Consider the following 14,737-nt stretch of genomic DNA (forward strand, 5'->3'; position numbering starts at 1 on the left):
TATTACAACGATACGAGGAGAAACATCGTCTCCCAAATCTACGTGTTTTCTTTATTTTGGCTACAATATCTGGCGATACACTGATCTAGAAAATGTCTACGCCACAGCAAAGAATTTAGACCTATCTATATTCTTTGGCCACAGCGCCACCTAGACTCAACACTCAACTCTCGGTAACGAATTGACAGAATTTTGAAATTCAAAAGCTCAAAAAAAAAACGACTTATTATAACCGTAATAGAAGCTCCATGGGTCTCTACTCCAAGGTTATATCAGACTCGGTTTTGCAGCCTGAGATCTCGAATGTTGTGGAAACTACCCTCCATAACTAAGAATTTGGTTGGCTCTAAAAGGATTCTGCCAGCAAGTAGTTTCCCTATTGGTTATTAACCATACCAAACCCACATTCGCCCGCCCCCCTGAATGTACCGAAAATAAAGCGTTTGTTGGCCGTTATTGTCGAGAAGGTGTGTATGACCACTTTGGTATGACATTCCTTATACTCGTTTTCTAGAGGCAACAACCGGCCATTGTTAGTGTTATGTGTGTATGTGATGGTATTTTAAAATAAATTTACCTATTTTCTAGGTGTCAATTCAAAACCATGAGATTGGAAGTATTCTCTAGCGATCTTTCTACGTTTGTTGCCTTGTTCCGTGTTTTCATCAACACGGTTATCAAACTATAATTATTGCGCTTTTTCAACATTATGTTTCATATTATGAGCCGTGGTGGAGAAAATTTATTTTTTCTACTTGTATCATTCAGGTATATATCACCTCTCCTCAACTCCCCCCCACCCACCGGAAAATATGTGACTTAAATACTCCCAACCACAGCTCTTAATTTATTTACATTGTCTTAATCATCTTGTTTTCATCAGCTGACGAAAATGGCGGTTCGCAAAATTTGGATTCATGGGAATATTGGGGATGTGGATAGTGCAGTTGTGTACTCGAGGTATTAAACAATTAAAATTATTACTACTTATTTTTTGAAGACAATATAAAAATTTTTTATAATTTTTGTACAGGGCTTTCCCAGCGCAGGAGCGGTGTGCAAAAAAATCCCTTGGTGTGGACTATGTTCCTATTCCGAGAGATGAAGAGTTTAGCTCTATGATTTTGATAGCTCTCGGAATACAGAAAAGGTTTCCCAATTTTGTGAACTCGAGGGATTCCATCTCAAAGAAAACACAATTGCCAATTGTAGACATAGAAACTAAAAATGGGAAACTCTGGCCACTTGTAGTCATTGAACACGTATGAAGTGGAACTGTGAATTTAGGATACACAGAAGAGTTTAAATTAATTTTTATCGCATTATAGAATGGCTCTCTACTTTGTTGTTTGCCCAATGTCAAGGAAGTTTACAAAAGTGAAGGCGTATTCAGTGATCTTTTTGATAAGTGCGTTAGGCAACAATGCACTTAAATAATAATTTGATATAATGTTTGATTTTTATTTAATTTAGCCCCTCTATTACGATTGGTGTTGCCTTACTTGAAGCAATTTCATCCATAATTTTAAATTCCCTGGTGCGTTAATTTGAAAACAGTTCTCTTTCTTTTGTAATGTACCTAAAATTATCCACCATCAGGTTTCTTCAAAAATCAAAGATATTGAAACCTTCATCAGTATTTCGTTACCATTTGGAAGGCCATCAGACTTGGATCCCTCTAATGTGTTCTCACTCCTGACACTTTCGCCTGAAAAAATTATTGTGGAAGAACAGCTGAAAGGGCCTCATTCCTCCAAAGTAACCCTCGGAAAGGGCAAGTCAACTGTCACATTTGGAATTCAGGAATCAGTTAGATGTGTTATGGTAAACTCAAAAATTTTCAAACTATTCTTTTATAAAATAATAGTAGTACTGAAGTTGCAATGAATTCATAGTGGGATCAAGCCCGCGTTGGAGCTACGGCGCAGATTTATGGTTCGGTGTTGGTCAAAGCGGATCTAGAAGGAAATCAAACTGATGTAAGCGTCGCTGTGAGCTACGATACCAAAGATAAACCAATTTTGGTGGGCAATTTAATTTTCCATCCTTGCGTACACAACTCTAGTCTTTCCTCGATGGAGCAAGTTTTAAGTGGTAATAATAATAATAATAATAATAATCAGCTAGGCTAATACCCAAAGCACCACCTTAGGCCTAAGTCATCATGCGACTTTTAAAGCCCTTAATTCAGGTGGCCGGGTTACAATGCGTAGGAGGGTGGTGGCAAGCCCTGCATGCCACGCGTTCGAGCCAACAGCTCCCTACACTAACTATTACCGTTAACCTCAACAATATTTAAGAAATACACAAGAAGGTTATAACGATTAATTCCAATGTTTTTTAATTTAGATAAATCACCCAAAAAGATTAAATTTACCCCGCAACTAAAGAAGTTTGCAGTATGTAAATACGCCGCCAATATTCCTAAACCTCCTATTGACGGCGAATACAGAATGAAGGTAGGTCAGTTGATTTTATCCCTATTAAACTTTGTTAAAATTACTTTTTCTAGGGTAAAGAGAAAGTGGAACTTACGCTCAAATTGACTCTAGCTGAAAGTTTAGTCAAAAGGAAGTTCAGCTATTTTGAAGCCAGATTCCCTTTTTTTAATCGGTAATTTAAGGAAAACAATTAGAAAGAATGTATTTATGCTTTGTATTGTCTTCCTATTTTATTAATCATGTTTGCGCAAGGCTTTATTATATGTAATCGTAGATCCTATTTTCTTATTTTAAAAGACAAGGAATCGGTGCTCGAAATGGACCGGAATGCCGTTCCGTTTCGTGAAAGTTTTTCCTGATATCATTCTGGTTTGTAAAGATTATTTTTTAATGCACAGCTCCCTTTTTACAGAATAATCAAAAGCTTTGATTAAGTCCATTTCGAGCACTGCAAGGAATTGTACATAATATATTGAAAACCTGTAAATTGGTCTAAGATAGTACCATTCCAAGAATGAATTTATACTTGGGGATAATGTTAAGACGATCCTCAGCCATCATGGTCTAGTTTTCTGCCAGCATGAGAGGGGTTGAAAGGGAAGCTAAATTAAAGCATCGGAAGATGTAGCATGAGGGGATTAGGACAAACTAAATTTGAAACAACGTAGTATAAATAAACAGATTCTTGAAATCATGTATATGTCAAATATTATTCATTTACTCCTTTTAGTGGAAAGATAAGGAAAGTTGAATGTAAACCATCTTGGGGTTTAGTACATCTCACTGATGATAAACAAACTTTAGTGTGGAATATTGGCCAAAACTTTCAAGGAAAGGGTGTCCATCTATCTCTCACTGCGACTATCCATTTTGTACCAGGAAAGGAGGCTTTATCCAATCATCCGTTTTGTCGAGATAATAACGCTTTCGTTCAAGTAATACATTATTTGTTATAAATTTTTTTATCCTATGAGATTTTAACTCCTGGATTTTTTTTGTTTGCCACTTAGTTGGAGTTTTTAATTCCAAACTTTACATTGAGCGGGTGCTACATTGATTTAAAAACTATACAAATATCTCCTCCGTTTAAAACCAAACTTGAAACTGGCCGTGAACTTAGGGCAACTGACTATAAAATATGGAATTGTCACGGTGATATTCCATTTTACGCTCCTGATAACATTGCCGCTATAGAAGTAACCGAATAAGTACGGTTTGGTCTTCCTAGTTTTTTTTTGTTCTAAGTAACTTAACGTTAGATACCCAATTTACAGTTTAAATCTCATTATTATTATGGTTGTTAATAATACTTTTAAAAACCATTAATTTTAGTTTTTAATTTCGTTATGACCTAAAAGTTTTTTTTAAAGTTAACAGTGTTTAGATAAGTGAATAAACTGGTCAGTGTAGTACAAAGTTAAGTTTAAATCACATTACTGTATTTTTGACTTGTAAATTTTCCAATGTTAGTACAAAATATGTTCAAACTGTAATTGCAAACTTACATTCACTTATTTTTTTTATTTCTTATTCCTATTGTTGATCAAATTGCGAAAAAAAAAAACAAGAAAATGTCACATTTTACAAATACGTTTTTATACGCCATTTCAATTAAACAAATTGAAAAAACAATTTTAAATTTATAATTCTCTGTGTTTATTGTTCATTCTACTGACTGGTGAAACTGGTTCTGAAAAAGATAATATTTAATTCTGTTAATAGTAAAATAAATATCTTATGAGAGAAGTATTCAGCTACCTATTTTTCAGAAAAATATGGTTAACGCAGTGTAATTTTACATTTTTAAGCAAAGTAATAGACTAGGTAAATTTTAAGATGTAATGCAGTGTACATATCCTCAATTTGGCGGTAAATTATCGTCGAACCCGCGAAGGTACATGCGTGGGGTCATAAGTGTATAATATTATAACAAAAGTGTAATACTTCCTATTCTTTACATGCAAAAGTTTTACTGAGAGCTATTCACAAGACCAGGGCCGTTTTAACTAATTATCTAATTTACCGACTTTTCGGACCTTCGTATGGAATCGTAGGCCCTAATGTCTCCTAAAATATTCGTAGGCCCTAGGCACTTTGCCTAGTCTGCCTTATGGATAAGGGGGCCCTGCACAAGACAGACATCATTACGGGCTTTGTCGCCGTTTTGCGTCTAATTGTAGACCTAAATAGTCTAACGCCATTATCATAACTCGTATTCATTACTATTATTATAAGTGTATAATATTATTACATAAGTGTGACACTTCCTATTCTTCACATGCAAAAGTTTTAATGAGAGCTATTCACAAGACAGACTGCGTTACGGGCTTCGTCGCAGTTTCAAGTCCGCTTGCTAACACGTCACACGTAGCCTTTGACTGCGCCTCGCTAGGGGGAGATTTTCTTGTGATGACGTCACTCCGTTACTAGCTCTCAGTAAAATATTCCCCAACGTGACAAACTTATGGAACAATATTAGAGACTTATGGTGGGCTAACCACAGTAACTTTCAGATGGCCTGTACACCGATTACGTGTACTCAACACTGATAAAGGTACACTCTTTTCCACACTTCCGGATGGGTGTTCGCTCAGCGCTCACAGGGTATCTGAAGCTGTTGTCTGGGTTTTTGCGTACATTTCAGCGCTTTTAATGTTTCTCCCTTGTTTTATTGTTCTAATTTAATATTTGTTCTTCTTAGTTTGTATTGATTTGGTTTTATTTTGGTGTTGGTGTCTAAGGTCTTGGACCGACACCACCTTGGGATTTTGGGGTAAAAAAACTACAGGCTCTAAAGGTTACGCGTAATTTCATTGGTACATTCAAAGGTACGGGCTTGTACAACGATTACGCGGAGTGACTAGCCCCTCGTAAAGAGATACATAATAAACTTTCCCCTGTCACGAAAGGGGGAAAGGAAAAATACACCAGCGTACGCTTTGAGGGAACCAATGAGATAATGGGCTGTGTGCAGTTAGGGCTAGGAGCAACAAACATAGCACCCCACACAAGGAGAACGCAACCCGTCAAAAGTCGTGCATTTTCTTGTGTACAATTTTCATTGGTTAGACGCTTTAGCGCTTGTTGCCGTCGGAAGCGAAAAATTCGGAAATTGTTTCCCCCTTTTCCGTAAAACGTTCAGCGTATAGGCTCGTTCAATGAAATTTGTACACAACACTGCGTTAGCCTGTTTAAAGGCTAGCTGCGTTCTTCTTGTGTTTGTTGCTCCTAGATTTAGGCGAACTTTTCAAGCATGAAGGCGATTGAGAGCAACGCTAAAAATCGCCTCAACATATATTCTTGATATTATTAAGACTGCTCTATGTAAAAATATGAAGCATACTTTTCCCACTTTTAACCCTTTTGGAGATATGCGGTATTGACTCTTCTCTGAAAATATCCAAAGATATATTTGCATCGGTACTAATCTTTTCCTCGCCTTCCTCTTCTTCGATTTTCTCCAAGAAATTGAAATCACTCTGAAGTGGTTCCCATTTGTGGTGTTTCTTGAAAACTGCGGGTAACATTTTACGTGAATGAATTGATAAAATAATGGAAATCTTAAGTCTTCTTCTTACGCGAAGGTTTAATCATTTTTGACGTTGCCTTCTCGATCCACGCTGTAATTCCATTTTCGTCCCACGATCCGTCAAATTTGAATATCTCGCTCTTTATTAGAAAAATGCGCGTAGAAACTTTTATCCCAGCTAATTTCTGCCCATTAAATATGATATCCGCCCAAAATTTTATTATATACGAATATAAAGTAACTTTAATTTTTAATTACTAGTAATTACGTAATTATTTATAAGGAGAATGCGTAAATTCCTTCAAAAAATGTCTATACGTTGTGACATATGTAACATAATCACTCATAAGTATGCCATAAAAGCATTTTCGTTAATGAAACCTTGTTCACGGGATATGACGTAAATTACGTCACTTACAATTCCGTGACGAAATACGCGTCATCAACTTTACTGATGGGAAACGGAAGTTAGTGAGAATTCCTCGCGCGTCTCTGGCTTTGCCCATGTTCAGTTTAGCTCGTGTCTCGCGATCACGAGATTTTGTTTCCTGGGTAACCTTTTCAATAGCGCAAGGATTATAAGCATTTTTGCATTTTTGGGTCCGCTTAATGTATGTTCCGCGTGAAACAAGGTCTCATTGAATTTTTTTCAATGGAAATGTTATACAGAGGCATTCCTCTGAGTAATTATGTTACATATGGTTGTGATGATTCTAGCGTTTATTGCCAATTGGTCATTCTCTCTTAGTATAAATAAATTCATTTTTGGACCAACATACCTGATTACTTTCGACCAACAATAGCGCAGCTTCGTTTGATAAATTATAGAAACGTGAAACTTCACTTCCAGGCATTAGTTCGCTTAATTAAAAAGTAGTTTTTAGGTCCAGTATCCCACGTATTTAAAAAATTACTCATTTTACCTATCGAGCCAGCAAAATGCCACGGGCAAACTAGAACTCCTCTCCGTTATTCCTTTAATTAATGCATAGTTTGTCGTTCCACGAATTTTGGTCCCAATCAAAAGCCCTATCATTTTATTCTCACGTAGAACGGAATGCAAAGTGTCTCCTTTCAGCTCGGGCTATTTGGGAAAGAATTTCGTCATTACTATACGCTTTTCCATTCTTCGTTACCTGAGTTTAAAAACGTCGTAACTCGGTTTCTAACACTTTCTTGTAAATGGGGCGTTCTTTCTACTAATTCAATCGTTTTATCAGTATATTTCGCGACATTAAGAGATTAAGCATGGATAGTAGATTTTAGGGGATCGGTAAAAAGCCTGGTTTTTAGCCCCCGTAAACCAATCACACTAAGGGAGTCGTCCAAGGTTATTTGAAAAAAAAAACAAGTATCGCTAAGAGTGGACGATACTGTTCGAAAAAAGAAAAAAGATAAACACGAAGTACATTATTACGCCAAAAGGTATTTTTTCACGTTTTTATAGATTAAATATGATATACTAAATATCAGTTGATAGTTTTTATTGAATTAAAAAACCAAAATTAAAAATTACTAAAATATAAAGCGCAAACAATTACGTAACAATATCAACCGCATTAGATTGCCATTTTGAAAATTTAAGATCACGTGGTACAAACGACCTTGCAATACTCCCTCGGAGTCTCTCGAGCTGATTGATACGCGGGGAGAAATAAAATGCACTGTGGAAGGGTATCGAAAACCTGTCCTCTTAATTTACTGTCCATGGATTAAGAATGTAGTTATTTGTTTTGAGAAAAAATTTCGATTTGAAAATATCGTCATATTGTTTTTGAAGTTACGACATTTTAGTTTGAAAAAAGAAGATTAATTTTGTAGTTACGACAATATTTTTTTAGGAAATTTTATTGTCCTTCAAGTTGCGATATTTTTAATGAAAATTTCAAAGTGAAAATATAGTAACCCGACCTTTTGGTATTATAACTTAGTTTTATAAATTTTTTAAATAATTTGAAATCACTTAAAAATTTAAAACGTTTGTGTTATAATTTTTCTGTCTTCCTAATTTGTAATAAAACAAGCTTCAAAACTTAAACATTGATTTTCTCAAAACTTGATTTACGACTTTTTTGAACCCAGGTCCGTTTTCGCAGATACACTCACGAAATTATTAGATTTTTCGCAGCTCAGCTCCTTATCACAATAGTCGCTATCCTTATTCGCGGTACGGTATTTATTGACAAAAGTTCGTAAGGCATTTTTTTCATATACTCCGTTGTACGCGACTGTCGAATTGGATCCGAAAAATACGAAAGCGGGGAATGTGAAAATTCTCCTCTTCTGACAGAAATAGGTCCAATCGTAGCAATCCATTTTGGCCAATAAAGATCGCTTATTGTCTTCGATTCCTAGCCTCATTCGCGTGGAAATACTGTTGACGACGTGGATTACCAGCTGACTCGCCGAATCCCCTAATTACCAATGAAACGGAGATTGGTCGCGTGTTTAAAGGGAATATAACCTCTAAGATTTAGGTCTCCCTACAAACAGGGCATGAAATAAGCACAGGACACTGGAAATTGTCCGATAAATTTGGTATATGTCCGATAACTTTTCTAAATCTTAGGGGGGTCATTGGACATTTGTCCGATAACTTAGTTTTTTTTTGCTCAAATTTAAGTTTAACTCGAGTAACAGACTAACAGTTACTTTACTCACAGTGGTTAAATATGTCAAAGATTCGAAAGAAAATAAAAGTGCAGTCAAATAATCTTATAGGTTATTTGAAAAATATAAGTTTGAAGCCGCAGAGAGGGGGGGACCTTGAAATGAGTGGGGGTCACTGGACAAATGTCCGATAACTTTAATTTCTTATTTCCTGCCCTGCTTACATATGGTTCCAATATTGATAGCTCCTGCCTGTAGCTTTTGGCCGTTTTGGCGCTACCTAGTGGTTTATTGAGGAGGTAATCCCTAAGATCAGGAAACAATATATGTACAGTAGCGGCGCTAAGGTTTTTTCACAGGTGGGATAATTATTTTGTAGCCCCTAAGAATTTTGTGGCCCTTAGCGGGAACCTTGGATTGACCATATTTCGCAAAAATGGTGAAATCGAAAAAACCCCAGATTTTGCAGGAAGCGAGAATAGCAAAGTCGTTTTATTGTTGCGGCTCTCGTCGCGTTTTCTGGACCCCCTACTGATCTTGTATCCGACCTGGAGGGGACACGGGCATGCCTGGGATATTTCCTTAAATTCCCTTAAGCCCTTTTCTTTTCAACTTTCTCTATTTCCGCTCCCTACTATCTTTTTGAGTAAACGAATTGATTTTGAAAGATTTTTTTCCAGAAAAACGTTTCTTGGCAATAAAACAAATTTCTAGAGATAAAGAAAATTCCTAAATTAAAATATGTGGCCTCTTAATTATAAACATGTGGCCCTTTTAATATAAATATGTGGCCCATCTCAAAAATGCAGGGGGGCTAAAGCCCACTTCAGCCCACCCTTAGCGACGCTACTGTATATGTATACACTTGGAATACCGTGCCGCGAAACGGGCGGAGCTTAAACTACGTAGAATGTATGACGTGTCGTGTTTCTTCAAATTCATTGGCTGGCTGCCGTCGCTAAGTAGCCGGTTTAGTCCTAACGCTGAAGATCTTGGAGAATTTGTCACGATCCTCACGTATTTAGATGATTAAAAAAGCGCATAATGTAAAGTGAGAGACAAGACTTAATATCAGGGTTGGACAAAAAAAACTTTTTTTTTAATAAAATCCAAAAAAAAAACGGTTTTTCGTTTAAACCAGTTATTTTTTGTTTAAATCAGGTTTTTTTAAACACTGCTTTATTTTACTTTTAATCTATTTTTCGCTTTTGTTTAACCGTGCATACATATTACTAATCAAATAAAAATATAATATGAGTGATTTTACAAGTCTCACGTGACCAGAACGAAGTTTTAGTTTTGGTTTCAATTTTTACAAGTCTCACTAGAACGAAATTTTAGTTTTAGTTTTATTTTTGATTTTGTATAAATGCAGGGTGACCAGGAAAATGCCTCGAAAATCTTACAGAAAAAATATGAAATTTTCAAACGAATTATAAGAAAAAATATAGGAAAAACCGTAAGCAAAAATAAGGATTCTTAATAATCAAAAGAGATCAAATAAAGTGAAATATAGGATGAAGAAGGGTACACGACAACGGACTGTTTTCGGGTTATATACTACATGAGAAACCCTAAGGAATTAATTTATAGGAATTAAGGTATTGAAAATATAGAAAATGTGGTCACCTTGAAAATGTGCAAACATTTTGGAATAATTTTGAGTTAATTAAAAAAGCCAAATTATAAAAAAAAACATAGTTTTTTTTTTCAAAATCACTGGGTTTAAACCATGATTTAAGCCACGGTTTAATCCAGTGTGGTTTAAACCAGCCAACTCTGCTAATTATCGAATAGGAGCTGAGTTTAGCTATGGTTTAGCTGAGCAAAACCCTAAACAACGCCCGTTTCTGTGATAATCATCATCCTCCTTAGATAATCCAAGCGCGTACATATTCTCTCCTTGCCCGCCGCGTCATCGGCATACGTCATAGCTAAGCTCCGCTTGAAAACGGCCGCCATGACATTTTACTACGTCACAGTTCACGTCACAAATCACGAGGCAAACACCACGTGACCATATTAACTGCGAGAAAATAGTCACGTGACTTCCATTGGCTTTCTAATGTCACGGACAACCAAAACTCGTTACCATGGCAACGAAAATAGGCCACACCCACGTGCAAGCTACGAATATAGTTATCCGCTTCCGTAAGGTAAGCGTTGGAGCTTATATTCCATTTAAGGGGGAAGAATACAGTAAAAGCCTCTTTTTCGTTCGAGCTGAACGTTTCTGTTTTAACAATCACATCATTGAATTATATTTTTCTTATTAATAGTTAACGAGAAATAAGGTTCTAACTAAAGGGTAGTTTGGGCGCTTGCCCAACTTTTTTAGCTCCGGGGGGTAATAACTTAATTACTTTAAAATTTAAAATTGTCAAAATCATTTTAAGCACTAAACAAGAAGCTGTTCTACACTGAAATATTAATTTTATAAGTTAAAATACAAAATTAAAAGAGTTCAGCTTGAAATAGCGCGAAAGTAGACAATGGCCACTGTAGTCTTCCCCCTTAAAACATTTCGCGTTTCGCGCCGCCGGCGAAAATCAGACTTACACGGCAAATAGAATAGGACGAACAAGTTGGTCTTGGTCTTCTCGTATTCGGAGAAATTCGCTTCAGTCAGAGAGACGAGCGTCTTCCAATCGGGCTTACCGATTTCCTGGACGAGTTGCGAGACCGGATCGTCTTGTATCAATTGAGCTGGAATGCGCGGGATTGTTATAATTACGGTAAAAATGTCATTACTTGATCGTCACTAAACGGATAATCTCCTCCGCGTGGTCAATCTTAGCTTCTCCGAGTCGGTTTAGAAGTTGTCGACGTTGTTCTTCGAAATAATCTTTCAGAAATTCCGTGATCCCGTCTATTGTAGGGAAGGAGCGAAACTTGCCCTGTCGATAACAATTACTATTCAGTTTTACCAGAAGCGTATAATATATCCCTAGAAACAGTGGCGTAGCGTGTATTTCTTTCACCCGGGGCAAACCCTAAATTTGCCGCCCCCCCTTTATTTTCGCAACTAAGCAAAAAATCTTTGAAAAATCTGTTGCTCTGTTGATTGCAAAAGGATTCAAGTCATTTAAAAATTAAAATTTTATTTTGCGTGTTTTTAGCAATGCGAACTCTTTAATGAAATGGTCAATATTAATTGAGGCCCTTTCACTAGCACCCCTCCCTTAAAATTTTCCTTTAGAAGGGCCCCCGATGGTTCAATTTGTCCCGGGGGTTTCGAAATGCTTCTGCACGGTCCTGACCTGTCACATTATAATTATAATAAGCCTTTCTATAAAGTCATTAAGCTTGCCGAACTTGTTTTAATGTATCGCTTTCGTCACGAGATACGTAGGAGTTCAGTCCAGTTTTGAAGGTTAGATCTTTATAAAAAGGGCGAATCGTCGAATTTTAATTCGTATCTTGTTCAACTTGTTAAAATGTTCCACGCGCTCTTTAATATTTTAGCGCGTTAAGTTAAAAGGAACCACCAGTCCTGTGGACTGCATTGTAAAGGATGATAAAATTGGCGAAAAAGTAGATAAGTCCATAATGAAAAGGGATAATAAAGCTAAACCCTAATCAAATTTGAAGAAATTTAAAAACTTACTAATAGCTAGACCTATCGGTACGAGCTATTAGTAAGTTTTTAAATTTCTTCAAATTTTGTTTATGGTTTAGCTTTATTATCCCTTTTCATCATGGACTTATCTACTTATTCGCCAATTTTATCATCAATATTTTAGCGTAAAAGGCTCGCGCATTTTTTTATTTCAGGGAGCAAGCGAGAAATCGCCCATTTACGCTAAAATATCTTTAAACAAGGTGAATAAGACAGTTTACGCTAGCTAGGAGCAACAAACACAAGGAGAACGCAGCTAGCCTTTAAACACGCTAACGAAGGGTTGTGTACGAATTTCATTGGACGAGCGTCACGAGCCTTTACGCTGAACGTTTTACGGGCGGGGGGGAAGACAATTTCCGAATTTTCCCCTTCCGACGGCAGCAGGCGCTAAAGCGTCTAGCCAATGAAAACTGTACGCAAGAAAATGCATGACTTTGGACGGGTTACGTTCTCCTTGTGTGGGGTGTTGTGTTTGTTGCTCCTAGACGCTAGCGTCTATTGGCCATCATAGTGAAACGTAACTTCTACGTCACGAGTGACGCGCCCGATACATCTAAACAAGAAGGCCAATGTTACTTTATAGAAAGGTCAATAGTTGATTTTATAAAATGTCTTTACGCTTGCCCAACTTGTTGAAATGTTGCCCTGGAATAGTTCAGTCAATGCCTAAGAATGAGTTCATAAGCTCTTTAGTGGGAAAGAAAACGGATCCACAGCTGAAGCGGGGAGGCAACATTTCAACAAGATGGCCAAGGTTATTTTATAAAAAGAACTATTGAAAACTGCATCGAGCCATCGAAAATTCACGTTTAATTTTTACGATCCTAGATGGATACGTCACTCTTAAGATTTATATTATTTACTACTGGTGTTACTCTTTTTAAGCGGTAAGAAGGATAAACCAAGCTTAAGAAAGTAAAATGAAAACTGGTTTTGATCCTTTTTGGATATTAAACTTTTGGCGGGTTTTTTTTCCGCATTGAAAATTAATTCAATCAGTAATCGAAGCGAGAAGAGTTTTTACGCTGACGCTCGTGCAATTTCTAAAAATAAAGCGGGGTGAAGAGGGAGTAATCCAATACCTGGGGCTCTGCTCGGAAGAGCAACTCGAGGGGAAGACTTCTCCCGTCGCCCACCGTCGTCCGCTTCAGATTCTCGGGTACGTTGTCCCTGTCAAACATATATATATGCGTTTAAATATTTTATAGCGACCCATCACGCCTTTCTCTCAGCCTCGACCCTTGACCTTCTATTTTTAGAGCCTCCTCCCACCATCCCCCCGTCATTAATGTCTCGACTGATCTTGCTTTAAAGAAAAGTGAAAGTACTTTTAAGAGTTGGGTATCTAATTGAAAAAGACAGAAAGTTTTCGAAAGTCTTAATATTTATCCTTCAATTAATTAAAAAAAATTAATAGCAGATTTTAAAGTTTTCTTTTAATCTGTCTCCTAATAGCCAGTGGCGTGGAATTTTTTAATTTCAATCCTAAAAATTACTAATTTTCAATATTGTGATCCTATAAAAACTTCTACGAAATTGGAAATTTCAATCCTATAAATCTACAATTTTTCGATATTTGAACCCTATAAAAACTCCTGCAAAATTGGTAATTTCCAACCTATAAATCTACAATATTTCGATATTTGAACCCTATAAAATTTCCTACGAAATTGGCAATTTCAATCCTATAAATCTACAATATTTCTTTATTTGAAACCTATAAAAACTCCCACGAAATTGGTAAGTTCAGTCCTATTAATCCCCTATCACTTTGAATTTTTTATCCGATATTTCCTATAAATATTTGGAAACTATAAACTCTTCCCGCTACTCCTCGAAACCCGTTTATTTTTTCACATCTCCTAGTTATAGTTTGAGAGTAGCAAAATATTGATTTACATCCCCTCTTGATATTTAAAGTGTATAAATTGAAGGATGTTTTTTATTCGTAACTTCGTTGGAGACGCCGATGGTCGGCGGTGTAAAGAACGCGTAGGCGTGAACGTCACCTTTTTCCTCCCATCCTTTCGGAAGAAGGGAAAAAGAAGAGTGTTTGCGAACTTTCCGCCTACCTCGAGAGTCGAGCGATCCCAGCCGCCCCTCTGTAAACGGCGCTCAGCAATCCGGCCGAGCGTAAAGCGCCGTCTTCGCCATCGGCTCCGCTGGAAATGACGTAGACGACGGGAATGTCTATCTCGGGTTGTTCGTAAACGCTGGTCAGCCTGCCTTCGTCGTCCAGCCAAGCCGAGCTCTGCACCCCGACGAAATGTAATATTTCACATCTCTCATAGTGGTCGTAAAAAGGGAAAGTATTTTTATGGTTGTTTCTCACCCATTCCGGCAGTTTCAAAGCGCTCAAAAAACGAGTGACGCTGTCCAGCTCAACTATTCCTCGATGTAGGTATTTGTGGCACGAAGTCTCCTTTTCCTCGCAGATGAGAGCCCACAGTAACGGTTCTCGAGCCGCGTCCGACGCTTCTTCTTCGGCGTACGAAGGTTTCCTGCGTTACGGAAAATTTACACTTCGCTATATTT

General features: G+C 37.1%; 2 protein-coding genes across 3 annotated transcripts; one reads left to right on the plus strand and one right to left on the minus strand.

Annotated features, from left to right (window-relative positions):
- Positions 1 to 294: 294 nt before the first annotated feature.
- LOC149935169 (AP-5 complex subunit mu-1-like) lies at positions 295 to 3,948 on the plus strand. 2 transcript variants are annotated; one of them, XM_090181277.1, is made up of 12 exons: positions 295 to 467; positions 589 to 768; positions 884 to 960; positions 1,034 to 1,262; positions 1,329 to 1,408; positions 1,474 to 1,537; positions 1,600 to 1,824; positions 1,896 to 2,094; positions 2,350 to 2,459; positions 2,513 to 2,613; positions 3,246 to 3,376; positions 3,452 to 3,592. In XM_090181277.1, exons 3-11 carry the CDS (start codon positions 893 to 895, stop codon positions 3,358 to 3,360), a joined length of 1,191 nt encoding a protein of 396 aa, XP_090037403.1. In that variant the 5' UTR covers positions 295 to 467; positions 589 to 768; positions 884 to 892; the 3' UTR covers positions 3,361 to 3,376; positions 3,452 to 3,592. The 2 variants fall into 2 exon arrangements, with proteins under 2 accessions (XP_090037403.1, XP_090037402.1); XM_090181276.1 differs by having other exon boundaries at positions 301 to 467; positions 3,172 to 3,376; positions 3,452 to 3,948.
- A 67-nt stretch (positions 3,949 to 4,015) lies between these two features.
- LOC149935170 (uncharacterized) lies at positions 4,016 to 14,345 on the minus strand. The gene is made up of 10 exons (XM_090154165.1): positions 14,275 to 14,345; positions 13,285 to 13,372; positions 11,348 to 11,477; positions 11,140 to 11,286; positions 8,077 to 8,384; positions 6,894 to 7,054; positions 6,750 to 6,831; positions 6,020 to 6,110; positions 5,785 to 5,955; positions 4,016 to 4,131 (listed from the first exon to the last, which is right to left on the minus strand). Exons 5-10 carry the CDS (start codon positions 8,329 to 8,331, stop codon positions 4,082 to 4,084), a joined length of 810 nt encoding a protein of 269 aa, XP_090010291.1. The 5' UTR covers positions 8,332 to 8,384; positions 11,140 to 11,286; positions 11,348 to 11,477; positions 13,285 to 13,372; positions 14,275 to 14,345; the 3' UTR covers positions 4,016 to 4,081.
- Positions 14,346 to 14,737: the final 392 nt, after the last annotated feature.

Source organism: Leiobunum rupestre, chromosome 7, assembly GCF_980474605.1.
Source record: "Leiobunum rupestre chromosome 7, qqLeiRupe1.1.hap1, whole genome shotgun sequence".
NCBI classification, from domain to species: domain Eukaryota; kingdom Metazoa; phylum Arthropoda; class Arachnida; order Opiliones; family Sclerosomatidae; genus Leiobunum; species Leiobunum rupestre.

Excerpts from the sequence above, each read along its gene's own strand:
- LOC149935169 (XM_090181276.1), top strand. The coding sequence starts at position 893 with ATGGCGGTTCGCAAAATTTGGATTCATGGGAATATTGGGGATGTGGAT. Across the intron at positions 1,409-1,473 it reads TTCAGTGATCTTTTTGATAA|CCCCTCTATTACGATTGGTG; the intron begins GTGCGTTAGGCA and ends TATTTAATTTAG. Across the intron at positions 2,095-2,349 it reads GATGGAGCAAGTTTTAAGTG|ATAAATCACCCAAAAAGATT; the intron begins GTAATAATAATA and ends TTTTTAATTTAG.
- LOC149935170 (XM_090154165.1), bottom strand. The coding sequence starts at position 8,331 with ATGAGGCTAGGAATCGAAGACAATAAGCGATCTTTATTGGCCAAAATG. Across the intron at positions 6,111-6,749 it reads TGTTGGTCGAAAGTAATCAG|AGCGAGATATTCAAATTTGA; the intron begins GTATGTTGGTCC and ends TTTCTAATAAAG. Across the intron at positions 5,956-6,019 it reads AAAAATGATTAAACCTTCGC|TTTTCAAGAAACACCACAAA; the intron begins GTAAGAAGAAGA and ends TGTTACCCGCAG.